The 15,093-nt window shown below is 35.1% G+C and overlaps 1 protein-coding gene across 1 annotated transcript; it reads right to left on the bottom strand.

The window, feature by feature from the left end:
- Window positions 1-5,826: 5,826 nt before the first annotated feature.
- On the bottom strand, window positions 5,827-6,258 carry LOC148208691 (uncharacterized). The gene has a single exon (XM_088119153.1). The coding sequence runs from the start codon at window positions 6,256-6,258 to the stop codon at window positions 5,827-5,829; it is 432 nt and encodes a 143-aa protein (XP_087975279.1).
- Between the last annotated feature and the right edge of the window lie 8,835 nt (window positions 6,259-15,093).

The raw sequence follows: 15,093 nt of genomic DNA, 5'->3' as shown, positions 1-15,093 counted from the left end.
AAATAATTATGATCAGATTTATTTGAAAATTGTAAAATAATAAGCGGTAGTCTGTTATGCATGTAAATTGTTATATGTGCAAATATGTCTTGTAGACTCTTGTTAAGGACATGTGGGAAGTATTAAATTTTAAATTTGGTGGAACCTCTATCATCAAAGTTAGGCAACTTACTATTAAGTTTGATATTTACAAAAAACGCTCTAATCATAATGTGTGACAACACATGCGAGATGTCTAATATGATTAGTGAGCTTAAAGAAGCTGGTCATGTCCTGATTGATAATTAACAGTTCAAGCAGCTATATCCAATCTCTTCTTCACAATTGGGAGCAAATGAATGCACATCTTACCCATTATAAGGGAATTAAAACTTTCACTGATATTTCGCGTCATCTTGAACTGAAAGAAGACCGTATAGAGGCAACAAGATTTGATAACGTTAAAGCCTATGTGGCTAGCCTCAGTTCCCATGGGAACAAAGGACACCAGCGTAAACACGAAGGAGATTTTAAGGGGAAAGAAGATCACAAGAATAAGAAACACAAACAATGTAAGAAAGACAGGGGTAAAGGGAAACGTCAAATGGTTCGTCCTAAAAATAAGAAAGCAAATATCAAGTCCTATAATTGTCACAAAAGGGGTCACTATGCTTGCGAGTGTATTGAACCCAAGAAGGTACAAACTTTCAAGACATTTAACATTTGTTCTTTCACTTCTGAAAGACGTGTTTTCAGCTTTGTTTTATTAACTGACTCTCATTCTTTGTGAACTGTAAACTCATGAGCAACCGACCATGTAGCTGATGGAACTCTTAGACATGTACAGCGGAAACTAAGGATCATAATACACCTAATGAAGCAATTTAATCAAAATAAGCATGCTTGGAAAAATGATGGAAAAGGTAAAGAGAAAAAAGATTAACTTTATACCTTTGAAGACCTCCATTATAACTTCTTCTCCTAACTCAATGGGACCACCAACGACAAATCCGTGCTATCCTTGGGTTGATGAACACGGTTGTGGGACCGAATTTTGAGTGAAAACAAAGGGAAAACACTAATGGTTAGGAGAAGACAATAGATATTAAATGTCAATTAGATTATATATTATATCTCATATAAATACAATATTCCCTTAAAAACCGAATTTGAACACTTCAAATTCTTGCTTCACCTAGTTCATCAATTTTATCCTTTATGAGCTAGCATGGAGACCCGTTGGACCTACAAATCATGGGCTCGAACGATTCGAGACTAACCGGCCAAACTCTTTAACTTAGTTAATCAACATTCGTTAACTAATGGACTGTCCACTATAGCCTGTAGATGCATTCCCTCACTGTAGATATATTTGTGTCCATTCGATATAACCGTCATCGGTAAATTGATCTTTCACAGGCCGTTCGTAACCTCAGCTAGGTCAAAAAAAACCGTTTTACCCCTGAGTTACATTTTTTCTCTTAAGTACCACTATCCCTCTAATGAACAATTGATTTAGGATCAAATCACTAAATCCAATTCCTCTCGGGCCAGTGAGAGGATGGGGCCCCTTGTTCAAGACCCGGGATCAGCCTTTAAGGGAACAACCTCTCCACTATCCCTAAATCGGGTAGGAGTGAATTCTGTCTTGCTAATTCTATGTCTCCAGCTATCTACCCAGTCTTATCCCTGAAATGGGAGGCATATTGAGCAGCGCTGATGAGCTTACTCTCACCTATGCAGATCAAGGGAGAATCCTGAATAAATAGGAGTTCATAGATGGCTCAGGATTTAGATCAAGTTATTTAGGTCATCGATAAACGAAATTAATCAGTGTTATCCGTAAACGGTGTTAATACGTAACAGTGATTATTTCAGGGTCAGTCTTACACAATCTCATTGTGTAGAACACCCCCGCTCACATGTTTCTACACGAGCGAATCAGGATCACTTCGTTTATGACACCTTACAACATTTGTAACAATCATAAAGCGGGCCGTAATCAATTGTGTCTCCAAGAAATAGTACCCAACTTGATCCATGTACTATAGACTGTTTAGGCTATTTACTTACTTGATCCAGTTTATGTCTCCACATAAAGTCCATGTACTCATTATAATAGCCAAGGGTTCATAGTTTATTGGATTTATTAAAAAAACAAATTCACTTTCATTTAACAACATTTGTCTGAATAACCTCACATTAATGTTCATTGTTTACACACTACGAGTTTTAGGACAGAGTACCCAACAAACTCCCACTTGGACTAAAACTCCTAGTGTGTTTACAACGTGGTTGAGTTAAGTGCGAGAAATGTAAATACAATAAACTAGGGCATCTCATACCCAATTTCTCCCACTTGCCCTATTTATTCTAATCGTAGTTCTAAACTTTTTAGATGACTCTTAAAAACACTAGTCGGGAGGGCCTTCGTAAATTGATTAGCAATGTTGTGCTCAGACGCTATTTGTCTTACACTAACGTCTCCTCGCTGCACAATTTCTCTGATGAGATGGTATTTGTGCTCAATATGCTTTCCGCGCTTATGGTTTCTCGGTTCTTTGGAGTTCGCCACTGCCCCACTGTTATCGCAATACAAAGTGATGGGCAGATGTATGTCTGGAACAACTTCTAGATCATTTAGGAACTTCTTAAGCCATACTGCTTCCTTGGCTTCGCATGCAGCATTCTGCTTCCATTGTGGAGTCGGCAATGCAACTCTGCTTTATACTTCTCCACACTACTGCTCCTCCATTAAGAGTGAACACCGATCCCAAAGTAGATCTCCTTGAGTCTATATCAGTCTGAAAATCGGAGTCAGTGTATCCAGTAAGGATCAGATCCTTATTTCCATACAAGAGCACATAGTTCCTTGTTCTCCTAAGATACTTGAGGATATTCTTAACAGCAGTCCAATGTGCATAACCGGGATTGGACTGATACCTACTGACTATCCCTACTACAAAGCATATGTCTGGTCGGGTACATAGCATTGCATACATCAAACTCCCGACTGCTGATGCATAGGGAACACGTCTCATATCCTCAATTTCTTGAGGTGTCTTAGGACATTGTTCCTTCGACAGATGTATTCCATATCTGAAAGGTAGAAGACCTCTCTTGGAATCCTGCATCTTATATTTAGACAACACTTTGTCTATATAAGATGTTTGAGACATAGCTATCATTCTGTTCTTTCGGTTTCGAACTATTTGGATACCTAGAACATATTGTGCCTCTCCAAGATCTTTCATTTGAAATTGGGTTGCTAGCCAATTTTTTATGTCAGTTAAATATCCTACATTATTCCCAATAAGTAGGATGTCATCTACATACAAAACAAGAAATGCTACCGTGGAGTTGATGATCCTTTTGTAAACACAAGGTTCATCAATATTTTGTTCAAAACCGTAAGGTTTGACCGCAGCGTTAAATCTCATGTTCCAGGATCTGGATGCTTGTTTTAATCCATAAATGGATTTTTTAAGTTTGCAAACTTTTTGTTCCTGACCCTGTTCTACGAACCTTTCTGGTTGGACCGTATAAATACTTTCGTCAAGATTACCATTCAGAAAGGCAGTTTTGACATCCATTTGCCAAGTTTCATAATCGTAAAAAGTGGCAATGGATAAAAGTATCCTAATAGATTTAATCATAACAACAAGTGAAAAGGTTTCTTCATAGTCTATCCCCTCCACCTGGGTGTAACCTTTTGCTACTAATCGGGCTTTATAGGTTTGTATCTTTCCCGAATGGTCTATTTTACGCTTATAGATCCATTTACAACCGATAGGTCTTACCTCATCTGGTTTGTCTACAAGCTCCCAGACCGAATTGAAGTACATAGACTCCATTTCGAGGTCCATGGCTTTGATCCACTGATCTCAATCAACATCATACATTGCCCTTTTATAGGTCAATGGATCCTCTAAGCCATCATCAGGCATGATGACTTCGGTTTCAATTAAACCCATATAGTGGTCAGGCTGTCTTACAACTCTGCCACTACGTCGAGGCTCTCTCATCTCTTGAGAAGGATGTGACGGACCAGATGTGCTTGGTCTATTATCAACTCTTGTTGATGGACCAGCCTGATCAACAACTCTTGTTGATTTATCTGTAACATCTTTTGAAATCTCTTCTAATACTAGTTTGCTGCGGGGTTTATGATCTCGTATGTGGTCTTCCTCTAGGAATGTGGCGTTTGTCGATACAACTACCTTTTCATCTTTAGGATCATAAAACAGACCACCTATCGTTCCTTTAGGGTATCCCACAAAAAGACACAATTTGAACGACGTTCCAATTTCTTAGGATTTTGTATTAACACGTGTGCTGGACAACCCTAGATTCGAAAATGACGTAAACTAGCTTTGCGCCCGGTCCATAACTCATAAGGTGTTTCTGAAACACTTTTAGAGGGAACATTATTCAAAATGTAAGTTGCAGTCTCTACTGCAAACCCCCAGAACGAGTTAGGCAACTGAGCAAAACTTATCATGGATCGAGCCATGTCTAACAATGTTCTGTTTCTTCGTTCAGATACACCGTTCTGCTGAGGCGTTCTTGGTGCAGAGAGTTGTGACTGAATTCTATGTTCTATCATATAGTCTTGAAATCTCAAGTCCATATACTCCCCACCTCGATCTGATCGAAGTGTCTTAATTGTTTTACCTAATTGGTTCTCAACCTCGATCTTAAACTCCTTGAACTTTTCAAGGGCTTCAGACTTGTGATGTATCAGGTAAATGTAACCGTACCTAGAATAATCATCAATAAAGCTGATGAAATATTCATACCCTCCTCGAGCTCTAACATTCATTGGTCCACAAAGGTCTGAATGTACGAGTTCTAAAGGTTCTTTGGCTCGATGACCTTTTCCAGTAAAAGATCTCTTTGTCATTTTTCCCTCAAGACATGACTCACATGGCGGCAAAGAATCATCTTCTAACTTGCTTAGAAGTCCCCTCTTAACCAATCTCTCAATCCTATTGAGATTAATGTGTCCAAGTCTTAAGTGCCAAAGATAGGTACTTTGAAAAACACGTTGCCTTTTAATTTGAGTTTCAGCTGTTTTAAACATTTCAGTATTATAGACAGCTTCAACTTTGGTTGGTTTTAACTTATATAAGTTGTTTTCTAGGTATGCAGAACATATTTGTACGCCTTTGAAGGTACATAAAGAACATTTTCCAAAAACAGATATTTATTTCCAAAATTTAACTTAATTCCTCCCACTGCTTTTGCTGAGATGAGCTCCCCTGATCCAACCCGAAGAGTGACCTCATCTTCTCCAAGCTGTCTCCAGGAACTAGTTTACTGAAAAGAAGAACAAACATGATTAGTGGCTCCTGAATCTAGTATCCAGGTAGAATCATCAATCTCCACTATACATGTTTCAATGACTAGGAAATCAAATTTACCTTGTTTTTCCTTCTCAGCTCTTTTCTCGGCGAGGTATTTGGGGCAATTTCTTTTCCAGTGCCCATTTTCATTGCAATGGAAACATTTTCCTTTTGCAATTTTTTCCTTGCCTTTTACCGTAGCCGGAGCCTTCCCCTTCCCTTTGTCCTTCTTCTTCTTCTGAATTTTTTTCTTCTGATTAGAAGGTCCAGATTTACTCCCAAAGGAAGATCCCTTGTGGAATTTCCTCTTTGAGGTAGTAGCAGCATTTGCCTCAGCCTTAAAACCTTTGTTTTTCAACAAAGATTCGGAGTTCATTCAGAAGGGTTGTCAGGTTGTATTCAATCTTATTCATGATAGCATTCGTTTTGAATTGAAAATAACTGTTCGGAAGAGATTGCATGATGAATCCAACCTGACTTGTTTCGTTCATGACTGCGTCGTTCACTTCTGCAACATTGAAGTGAACATCATGTTCAAAACATGCACCCTTACGGAAGATCCTTCCTTCATTCTGCAGTTGTAAACATACTTAATCGCATCATGCATGATAGTTGTTGATGGTTGTCCAAACAAGGCTTGTAGAGAGTCCATGATCTCTCGTGCAGTAGCTAATCTCTCGTGCTTTTTAGACAATACATCTGATATACTGGCTAAAATGTAGACAAGAGCTTTTTCATTAACTTTAACCCATCTATCATAGGCATCCCGAACTATTCGGTTTGCATTAGGGGTAGGGGTTGGAGGACACTCCTCCGTTAAAACGAACCTTAGATCGTCAATAACTAGTATTGTGTTTAAATTCGATTTCCATATTCCGTAATTGTCTCCGTTAAGTTTATCGGAAGCTAGCAGTTGTATAGTTGAAGTAGACATTGCTGAAAAGTGAACAAAACTATTAGTGAATTGTATAACTCTTAATTATTTCATCCAATTTTATTTAGCAAGAAATAATGTACCCATTCATTATTACTTTGCAACGATACTTCAGTGAGTCATAGTAGCCCCCACCGAAGGGAAGTCGACTACTCCTTCACTGAATCAAGACATTCTTGACTAAATACTAACTCTGGAGTAACTCTTATCTCTATAGTACTTACTTATCGTTAATTTGGTCAAGAACTTACTAACACGTAGCAAGTCTTGTAAGTGTAGACCCGCCATTTTCGAATTACAGAGATCGGAATCAAACGAGCCCTCGAAGGAGAGACAATTGCTGAAAATGGACCTAAGTAACCCTATCCATTTCTGGAGTTCACGGTGTTCCGAATCCTATGTTACAACCCTCCGAAGGGATAGGCGCTTATAAACACCAAGCAGGTGCAACATAAGAATCTCACGGTGTGACCTAATGGAAGAGACCGTAGGACGTGTTGACACACACCCTTCACCCACTTACTATGAACTACTTCCCCTATTCACCTTGTTATTGACCCATGCAAATACTTTCCGAAGGGAGGTTGCCCAAATAGCAACTCGAAGCCGAGCATGAATCTCACGGTGTGAACTCTTAGGAATGTGAGAGCTATAAATAATGTATCTCATACACTATTAATCTCCCACTAATGTGTTCTATTATAAAAAAAAGGGTAATTATTAAGCTATATACCGGCTAATTATATACAACCTAAGTCTAGGTGATTTTCTCAGTATAACTCTTATACTGGGATTAACCTACGATGTCTAGGTGATAAAACAATTTTATTACCTCACATCTCCCACGCATGCTCATAAAACTAGGGTTATTGATTCAGACGCCAGTTTGATCTCCAGGTAGGAGGTGTTCCGTAAACCGTCAACTTAAGTACCCCCAACCTTGGACAAGATCTCACCGGGTGAGTAAACAACTTTTGTTTTATAAGTTATCGCCCTATTTTAACTATTAAACGGAACGAATTGCTTTGCACCGGTTAACCCTAGGTGAGCATGCAAGTTTATCTTTGTTATAGATTATAAAAGTCTAAGTGATTTTATAACACTTATAAAATATAGACATAACAATTATATGATTGACATAAATCTAAAACAAGCATCCACTTAGTAAAGTCATAAACTAATAACATTTATATCTAGTTTATGATATTAATTTCATGCATTCACTAATTAAAGTCATAAACTAATATAACATTTATATCTAATTTATGAAATTAATTCCATGCATTCACATACATTATAACTCTTATAACATAAATGCAACCATGCTTATCCTATGGTGGGGTTTTAAATCTATATGACATACTTTATGCATAAAGGATTTAATCTTCAATTAAAACATACATCAAACATGCATAAATAATTGAACAACTACTAAAAATGGTTGATTTTGGCATCCCAAGCACACATAAACTAAGCTATTACATTAATAAGCTTGAAGTAGCCTTGAACCGCCCAAATTGCCTTCCAAGGTGCTCGAATCGGCCTCCAAAAGGTGAAATTAAGTGCTGGAAATTCAAAAAAACAGCAGCAGTAACGGAAAAGACAGCATGCTTTTGAGCTTGAACCGGATTCGTTTACAACCTCTGATTAACTCTAAATGACTCAAGTAAATTACAGACTCGATCAAGCACAACAAGGCCCAAACGAGGGCTTAATTACAATAATTAAATAACCAAAAGAAAGCTAAAAGAAGGGATGCCAAAACAGAAACCGTTTTAGTACATGCAACAATTCATCTTATGAATTAAACCCTACCAAGCTAAATAAGTGTAACAAGCATGCTATGATACCACTTGATGGAACTCTTAGACATGCACAACGGAAGCTAAGGATCATAATACACTTAATGAAGCAATTTAACCAAAATAAGCATGCTTGGAAAAATGATGGAAAAGATAAAGAGAAAAAAGATTAACTTTATACCTTTGAAGACCTCCATTATAACTTCTTCTCCAAACTCAATGGGACCACCAACTACAAATCCGTGCTAGCCTCGGGTTGATGAACACGGTTGTGGGACCAAATTTTGAGTGAAAACAAAGGGAAAACACTAATGGTTAGGAGAAGACAATAGAAATTTAAGTGGAAAAATTCTGCACTTATGCAAGTAAGCATTCGCCTTATCCAAGTGATCTTCATCACCTATATAAAGACTAAATGCATGCAAAGACATGTCTTGCATGCCTTCCACTTCAAACTCCACTAGCATGTAAAGATAGGTGTCATTGCCTTGAAGAAACACTTCAAAAACCACTAGTTAGTGGGAAAATCCAACTTTGATAAAACTAATTTTTATAAAAACAAAACTTGAAATATCAATTTTCTATTAAAACAAAAACCAAGCCAAATCAATATCTCATATTAATTGGTCTTTGACACCTAAGCTTGATTAATCACATTAATCAAATTACAATTCTTTTTCATGCTTTGAACTTATTTAAAACTAATTTAAATAAGTCATACTCTCCATAATAATTAAATGTCAATTAGATTATATATTATATCTCATATAAAATACAATAAACCGAATTTGAACACTTCAAATTCTTGCTTCACCTAGTTCATCAATTTTATCCTTTATGAGCAAGCATGGAGACCCGTTAGACCTACAGATCATGGGCTCCAACGATTCGAGACTAACAGGTCAAACTCTTTAACTTAGTTAATCAACATTCGTTAACTAATAGGACTGTCCACTATAGCCTGTAGATACATTCCCCCTACTGTAGATATATTTGTGTCCATTCGATATAACCGTCATCGGTAAGTTGATCCTTCACAGGCCGTTCGTAACCTCAGCTAGAATAAGAAACACAAACAATGTAAGAAAGACAGGGGTAAAGGGAAACGTCAAATGGTTCGTCCTAAAAACAAGAAAGCAAATATCAAGTCCTATAATTGTCACAAAAGGGGTCACTATGCTTGCGAGTGTATTGAACCCAAGAAGGTACAAACTTTCAAGACATTTAACATTTGTTCTTTCACTTCTGAAAGACGTGTTTTCAGCTTTGTTTTATTAACTGACTCTCATTCTTTGTGAACTGTAAACTCATGAGCAACCGACCATGTAGCTGATGGAACTCTTAGACATGTACAGCGGAAACTAAGGATCATAATACACTTAATGAAGCAATTTAATCAAAATAAGCATGCTTGGAAAAATGATGGAAAAGGTAAAGAGAAAAAAGATTAACTTTATACCTTTGAAGACCTCCATTATAACTTCTTCTCCTAACTCAATGGGACCACCAACGACAAATCCGTGCTATCCTTGGGTTGATGAACACGGTTGTGGGACCGAATTTTGAGTGAAAACAAAGGGAAAACACTAATGGTTAGGAGAAGACAATAGATATTAAATGTCAATTAGATTATATGTTATATCTCATATAAAATACAATATTCCCTTAAAAACCGAATTTGAACACTTCAAATTCTTGCTTCACCTAGTTCATCAATTTTATCCTTTATGAGCTAGCATGGAGACCCGTTGGACCTACAAATCATGGGCTCGAACGATTCGAGACTAACCGGTCAAACTCTTTAACTTAGTTAATCAACATTCGTTAACTAATAGGACTGTCCACTACAGCCTGTAGATACACTCCCCTCACTGTAGATATATTTGTGTCCATTCGATATAACCGTCATCGGTAAGTTGATCCTTCACAGGCCGTTCGTAACCTCAGCTAGGTCAAAAAAAAATCGTTTTACCCCTGAGTTACATTTTTTCTCCTTAAGTACCACTATCCCTCTAATGAACAATTGATTTAGGATCAAATCACTAAATCCAATTCCTCTCGGGCCATTGGGAGGATGGGGCCCCTTGTTCAAGACAAGGGATCAGCCTTTAAGGGAACAACCTCTCCACTATCCCTAAATCGGGTAGGAGTGAATTCTGTCTTGCTAATTCTATGTCCCCAGCTATCTACCCAGTCTTATCCCTGAAATGGGAGGCATATTGAACAGCGCTGATGAGCTTACTCTCACCTATGCAGATCAAGGGAGAATCCTGAATAAATAGGAGTTCATAGATGACTGAAGTTTAGATCAAGTTATTTAGGTCATCGATAAACAAAATTAATCAGTGTTATCCGTAAACGGTGTTAATACGTAACAGTGATTATTTCAGGGTCAGTCTTACACAATCTCATTGTGTAGAACACTCCCGCTCACATGTTTCTACATGAACGAATCAGGATCACTTTGTTTATGACACCTTACAACATTTGTAACAATCATAATGCGGGCCGTATTCAATAGTTTCTCCAGAAAATAGTACCCAACTTGATCCATGTACTATAGATTGTTTAGGCTATTTACTTGAACTTGATCCAGTTTATGTCTCCACATAAAGTCCAAGTACTCATTATAATAGCCAAGGGTTTGTAGTTTATTGGATTTATTAAAAAACAAATTCACTTTCATTTAACAACATTTGTCTGAATAACCTCACATTAACGTTCACTGTTTACAAACTACGAGTTTTAGGACAGAGTACCCAACAGTAGCTAAATAGCGTGGGGTGTATGTGGAATTTCGTTGAATTCCATCATAAGCTAGGTCATATGTAGGAAACAATGCACGAGTGCATGTGAAGGCATTGATTCCTACAAGTTAAATATACAAAATAATGCATTTACTTCTGTATGATGTGTTTTATGCACGTGATATATGATGAAAATTGTCGTTTATTACTTTCCTTCTCAAACTTGGTTGCACTTTCTAACACGTTAACTTTTTATTTGAACAATATACTTTGTGGTTATGGCTTTTATCAAATCAATCATGGGAAACTCTTAGTTATCAACCAACAATATCTCATCGAAATGGGAAATATTTGAACACTACGTGTGATTTGGAAGAACCACAAATAGCTATCGACAAGTGGATCAATTGATTAGTTGTCATGTAATTTAATACAATCAACACGTGCACGGTAAACAGAACAACAAATAACTTGTAGTAATGGTAGTAGAATACCAAAACATCATTTTAACGATGAGATGTATATGGTTACACTCGATGATGATGAAAAGCAGAGAATTGTTCAAGAAGCTTTTCGATGTCCCAATAGAGAGAAGTGGATGAAAGCAATGGAAGAAGAAATGGAGTCAACGAAAATTATTATTGTTTGGGGTTAGTTGATCTCCCTGTAGGGCACAAAGCAATTGGTAACAAATGGATCCTTAAAATTAAGTGTAAGTCTGACGACTCTATTGAAATATATAAAGCCGAACTTGTAACAAAAGAATTCACACTGTCGCAATGTCATCACGATGCGGAGCAGCCGACGTCATCCTTTAAAAGATCTCTTTCAAAATAAGAGGTTTGGAGCCACCACCAACCATTCACAAGGTGTGATTGGTCACCTAAAAATGAAAAATGGTCTGCGAAAAATAGATTTTGATTCGGGAGTCGATTGTGCGTAGGCAATATGTTCGCATCCTACCAAACCCGTTCGAAAATAGTTACTAAATTTTATCTTAAATTATCCTATTATTTTTGGTAAAAAAAATTTCTATTTTAATTTTTAAATATATTGCATTATATTAATTCACACTTAGTTATAAAATATAAATTAATATGTATGAGTGGCACGAGGACCATTGAGAAATTTTATCACCTCAAGAATATTGAAAAATTTCAATCTCCATCATTAGAGGTTTTGAAATAATCATTAGTTCTATAAAAGGTTCATCTTAAAATAGTGTTGATTTAAAAACTTGGTTTTCTTTAAAAAATATATTTTTTATTTTATTTTCTAAAACTTTATTTTAAGACTTTATTTAAACAATTTTATTTTAAGACAATTTATTTTCTTTTAAAACTCATATTCTTTAAAAGACCTCGAATTTCAGTAAATAAATAGTCCAAAAAGTCCTTAAAACTGATTCAAAATTCAGAAAAAATAACAACAAAAACAACCACAAAAACCTTCAAATTTTAACAACAAAAAAGTCAAAAGGCCGTTAATTTTCAGCACAAAACAACTTCAAAACAACTTCAAATTTAATCCAAACAAACGATGCAAAACAGTCACGAAAGGTTCAATTCTCAGCGAATGCAAAATGTCTAAACACTCAAATTTCCAGCAAAATAAAATAGACTCAAAAGCCTCAAATTTTAGCAAAACACAATCATTACGAACACGATAAACATAAACAATTGAACCAACTTTACTTGCCTATAAAGGAAAGTTGTGGGTCTATTCGCCGAAGTAGAAGCAGGTCGGGTCGTAAGTGATGAGGTTGTAGAGAGAGAAAGAGTGGGGGGTGGTTGTGTTGTGACAGTGAGAGAGGGAGGGGAGTTCCAAAGGAGTGACAAAGTTAGAGAGAGAGAGTATAATGAATTTTTCGGAGAGGGTGAGAGAGTGCTAGTGGGTATCCATTTCAGAAAATAACTTCTCCTTTTATAACGTGAAAAGAGGCAGCAATAAACTTGAGGGGAGTACGTGCAGGAAAAGAAAGTGCCAAATTTAAGAAGATTGACTAGGAAAATTTCCAAATTCCTATATATATATATTTCCTTTTTTTATTTACTTACATTAAAAAAAAAACTTACAAATCCAATTTCTTTAATTTAAAGTTTTAGTTATTTTATTTGTTTATATCAACAATTAATTAAAATAAGGGTTTGTTTTTAATAAACTCAAATTAATTAAAACCTTTAAATTTAAAGAAAATACTAAAACAAAATAAAATTTGAACGGACGAAATACAGTGTCTCTATAGCCTTCCCCTCTTTGTGTATTATTGAAAAAACGGAAAGAGTAGACAAAGTATCGGGAAGATGAAATTTTTTTTCAAAGAGCGTGATGAACTCAACTTGACACCAAGCTCAATCTCAATCTCAAATCAGGTTTGATTTAAGGAACAACATAAATAACATGCAACAAACCTGCGCTTGACACAGGCTTCGACCTCGATCTTAGATTGGGTTCGATTTAACCAAAAAAGATGACGATGCACTGGACCTGTGCTTTACAAAAGCTTCGACCTTGATCTTGATCACCTCTTGGCTTGTGTATCTTGATCAGCCTCTTGACTTTATGTTGATCTTGATCGGCCCTCTAGTTTGATGTGGATCTTGATCGGCCTCTGGCTTGCTGATCTTGATTTTCTTTGACTTCTCCTTGATCTTCGGAAGGCAAAAAATTTTTGATCCTATGTGTGGAAGAGATTTTGATCATATTTCTAGGGTATTTCATGTGCTTTATATTTTTAATGTCTTTTAATTTAATTTCAAGACACTTGTAAAATTCTAATTGGTCTCAATTTAATGACATAAATTTTTGTCATTGTTATTTGCATTTTGTGATTTCCCGAAATTTATCAATCAACAAATGATCACTTTTCGAGATTTATGCAGGAGTATGTGTTGTGAATCTCGAAAACAATTTCGAATCAAAACGTATGATATGCATTTACGATTTCGATCCCTATTATTGTACCAAATTAAACAAAATATGAATTTAGTTCAAAACTTTGATTAACTATTCTTTTTACACTTTTTTTTTTTTTGCCAATTAATCAAAATATGAAATTTGGTCAAAATCTTGATATTTTTATCTAGCAATAAACTATATTTTAATTTTAGTGGATTTTATTTTCTGCCTTAATTCTAATTTAAATTTGAAATTTTGATTGGGGATAAAATTTGGAATATGTCCAAATTTTAATTTGAAGTAGATTTCCAATTATACTAAAATTTTGTCTTTGAAATAAAATTTTGGATATACTCGAATTTCGTTTAAATTTGTAATAAAAATTAAATTTGAATTTTTATTCCAATTTCAAATTTAGATCAAATTTGTAATATGGCCAAATTCTATCAAGATTTTAAATAGAATTTAGGTAAATTCTAAAATATACCTAAATTTAAATTCTATGGCGAATAGAAGTTTGATAAAGTTTGGAATATGCCCAAATTTAAATTCTATCGAGATGTTGAAATAAAAAATTTTTTAGTTCTACTCAAATGTTAACTTGAATTGGAATAAAAATTGTATTTTAATTAATACTCCAATTTCGATTTGATGATAAATGTTTTAATATGGCCAAATTAAAATTTTGAATTCCAGTTAAAATTTTGGAAAATTTTAGAATATGCCAAGTTTTAAATTCTATTGAAATTTTGAATTTGAATAGTTTTTTTTTTCTACCTCTTCAATTGAATTTGGAATATGGCCAAATTTAAATTCTATCGAGATTTTGACTTTCAATAAAATTTTTAAGCTACTCGAATTTGGCTTGAATTAGGAATAAAATTGGAATTTTAATTTTTATTCCAATTTCCAATTGGGGTAAAATTTAGAATATGCCCAAATTTAAATTCTACCAAGATTTTACACCAAATAAATTTGTTTAACTTTATTTGAATTTTTACTTCAATTACGATTTCTGATAAAATTTGGAATATGTCCAACTTTAAATTTCTATCGAGATTTTGACTTTGAATATAATTTTTGATCTACTCGAATTTATCTTGAATTTGGAATAAAATGTGAATTTGAATTTTTATCCCAATTTCAAATTGGGGTGAACTTTGGAATATTCTCAAATTTAAATTCTATTGAGATTTTGAATTCGAGTATAATTTTTTTGTGTTACTTGAATTTGAATTTTACTCCACCCCTGATTTTGAGTAAAATTTGGAATATGCCAAAATTTGAATACCATATAAATTCAAATTTATGAAATCTTGATTTAATTCTAATTTGGAGTTCTAGGAATAAACATGCGCCCCCAACTTACCGACAATAATTGGATTTTT

The sequence above is a fragment of the Momordica charantia genome, assembly GCF_013281855.1.
Source record: "Momordica charantia cultivar OHB3-1 chromosome 10 unlocalized genomic scaffold, Mcharantia_2.0 BLBB01000010.1, whole genome shotgun sequence".
In the NCBI taxonomy this organism is placed as follows: domain Eukaryota; kingdom Viridiplantae; phylum Streptophyta; class Magnoliopsida; order Cucurbitales; family Cucurbitaceae; genus Momordica; species Momordica charantia.
The sequence above is the reverse complement of the archived record's forward strand: the minus strand, read 5'-3'. Positions and strand labels throughout refer to the sequence as shown.

Bases quoted from the DNA above. Each gene is read 5' to 3' on its own strand.
- LOC148208691 (XM_088119153.1), bottom strand. From the start codon at position 6,258: ATGTCTACTTCAACTATACAACTGCTAGCTTCCGATAAACTTAACGGA.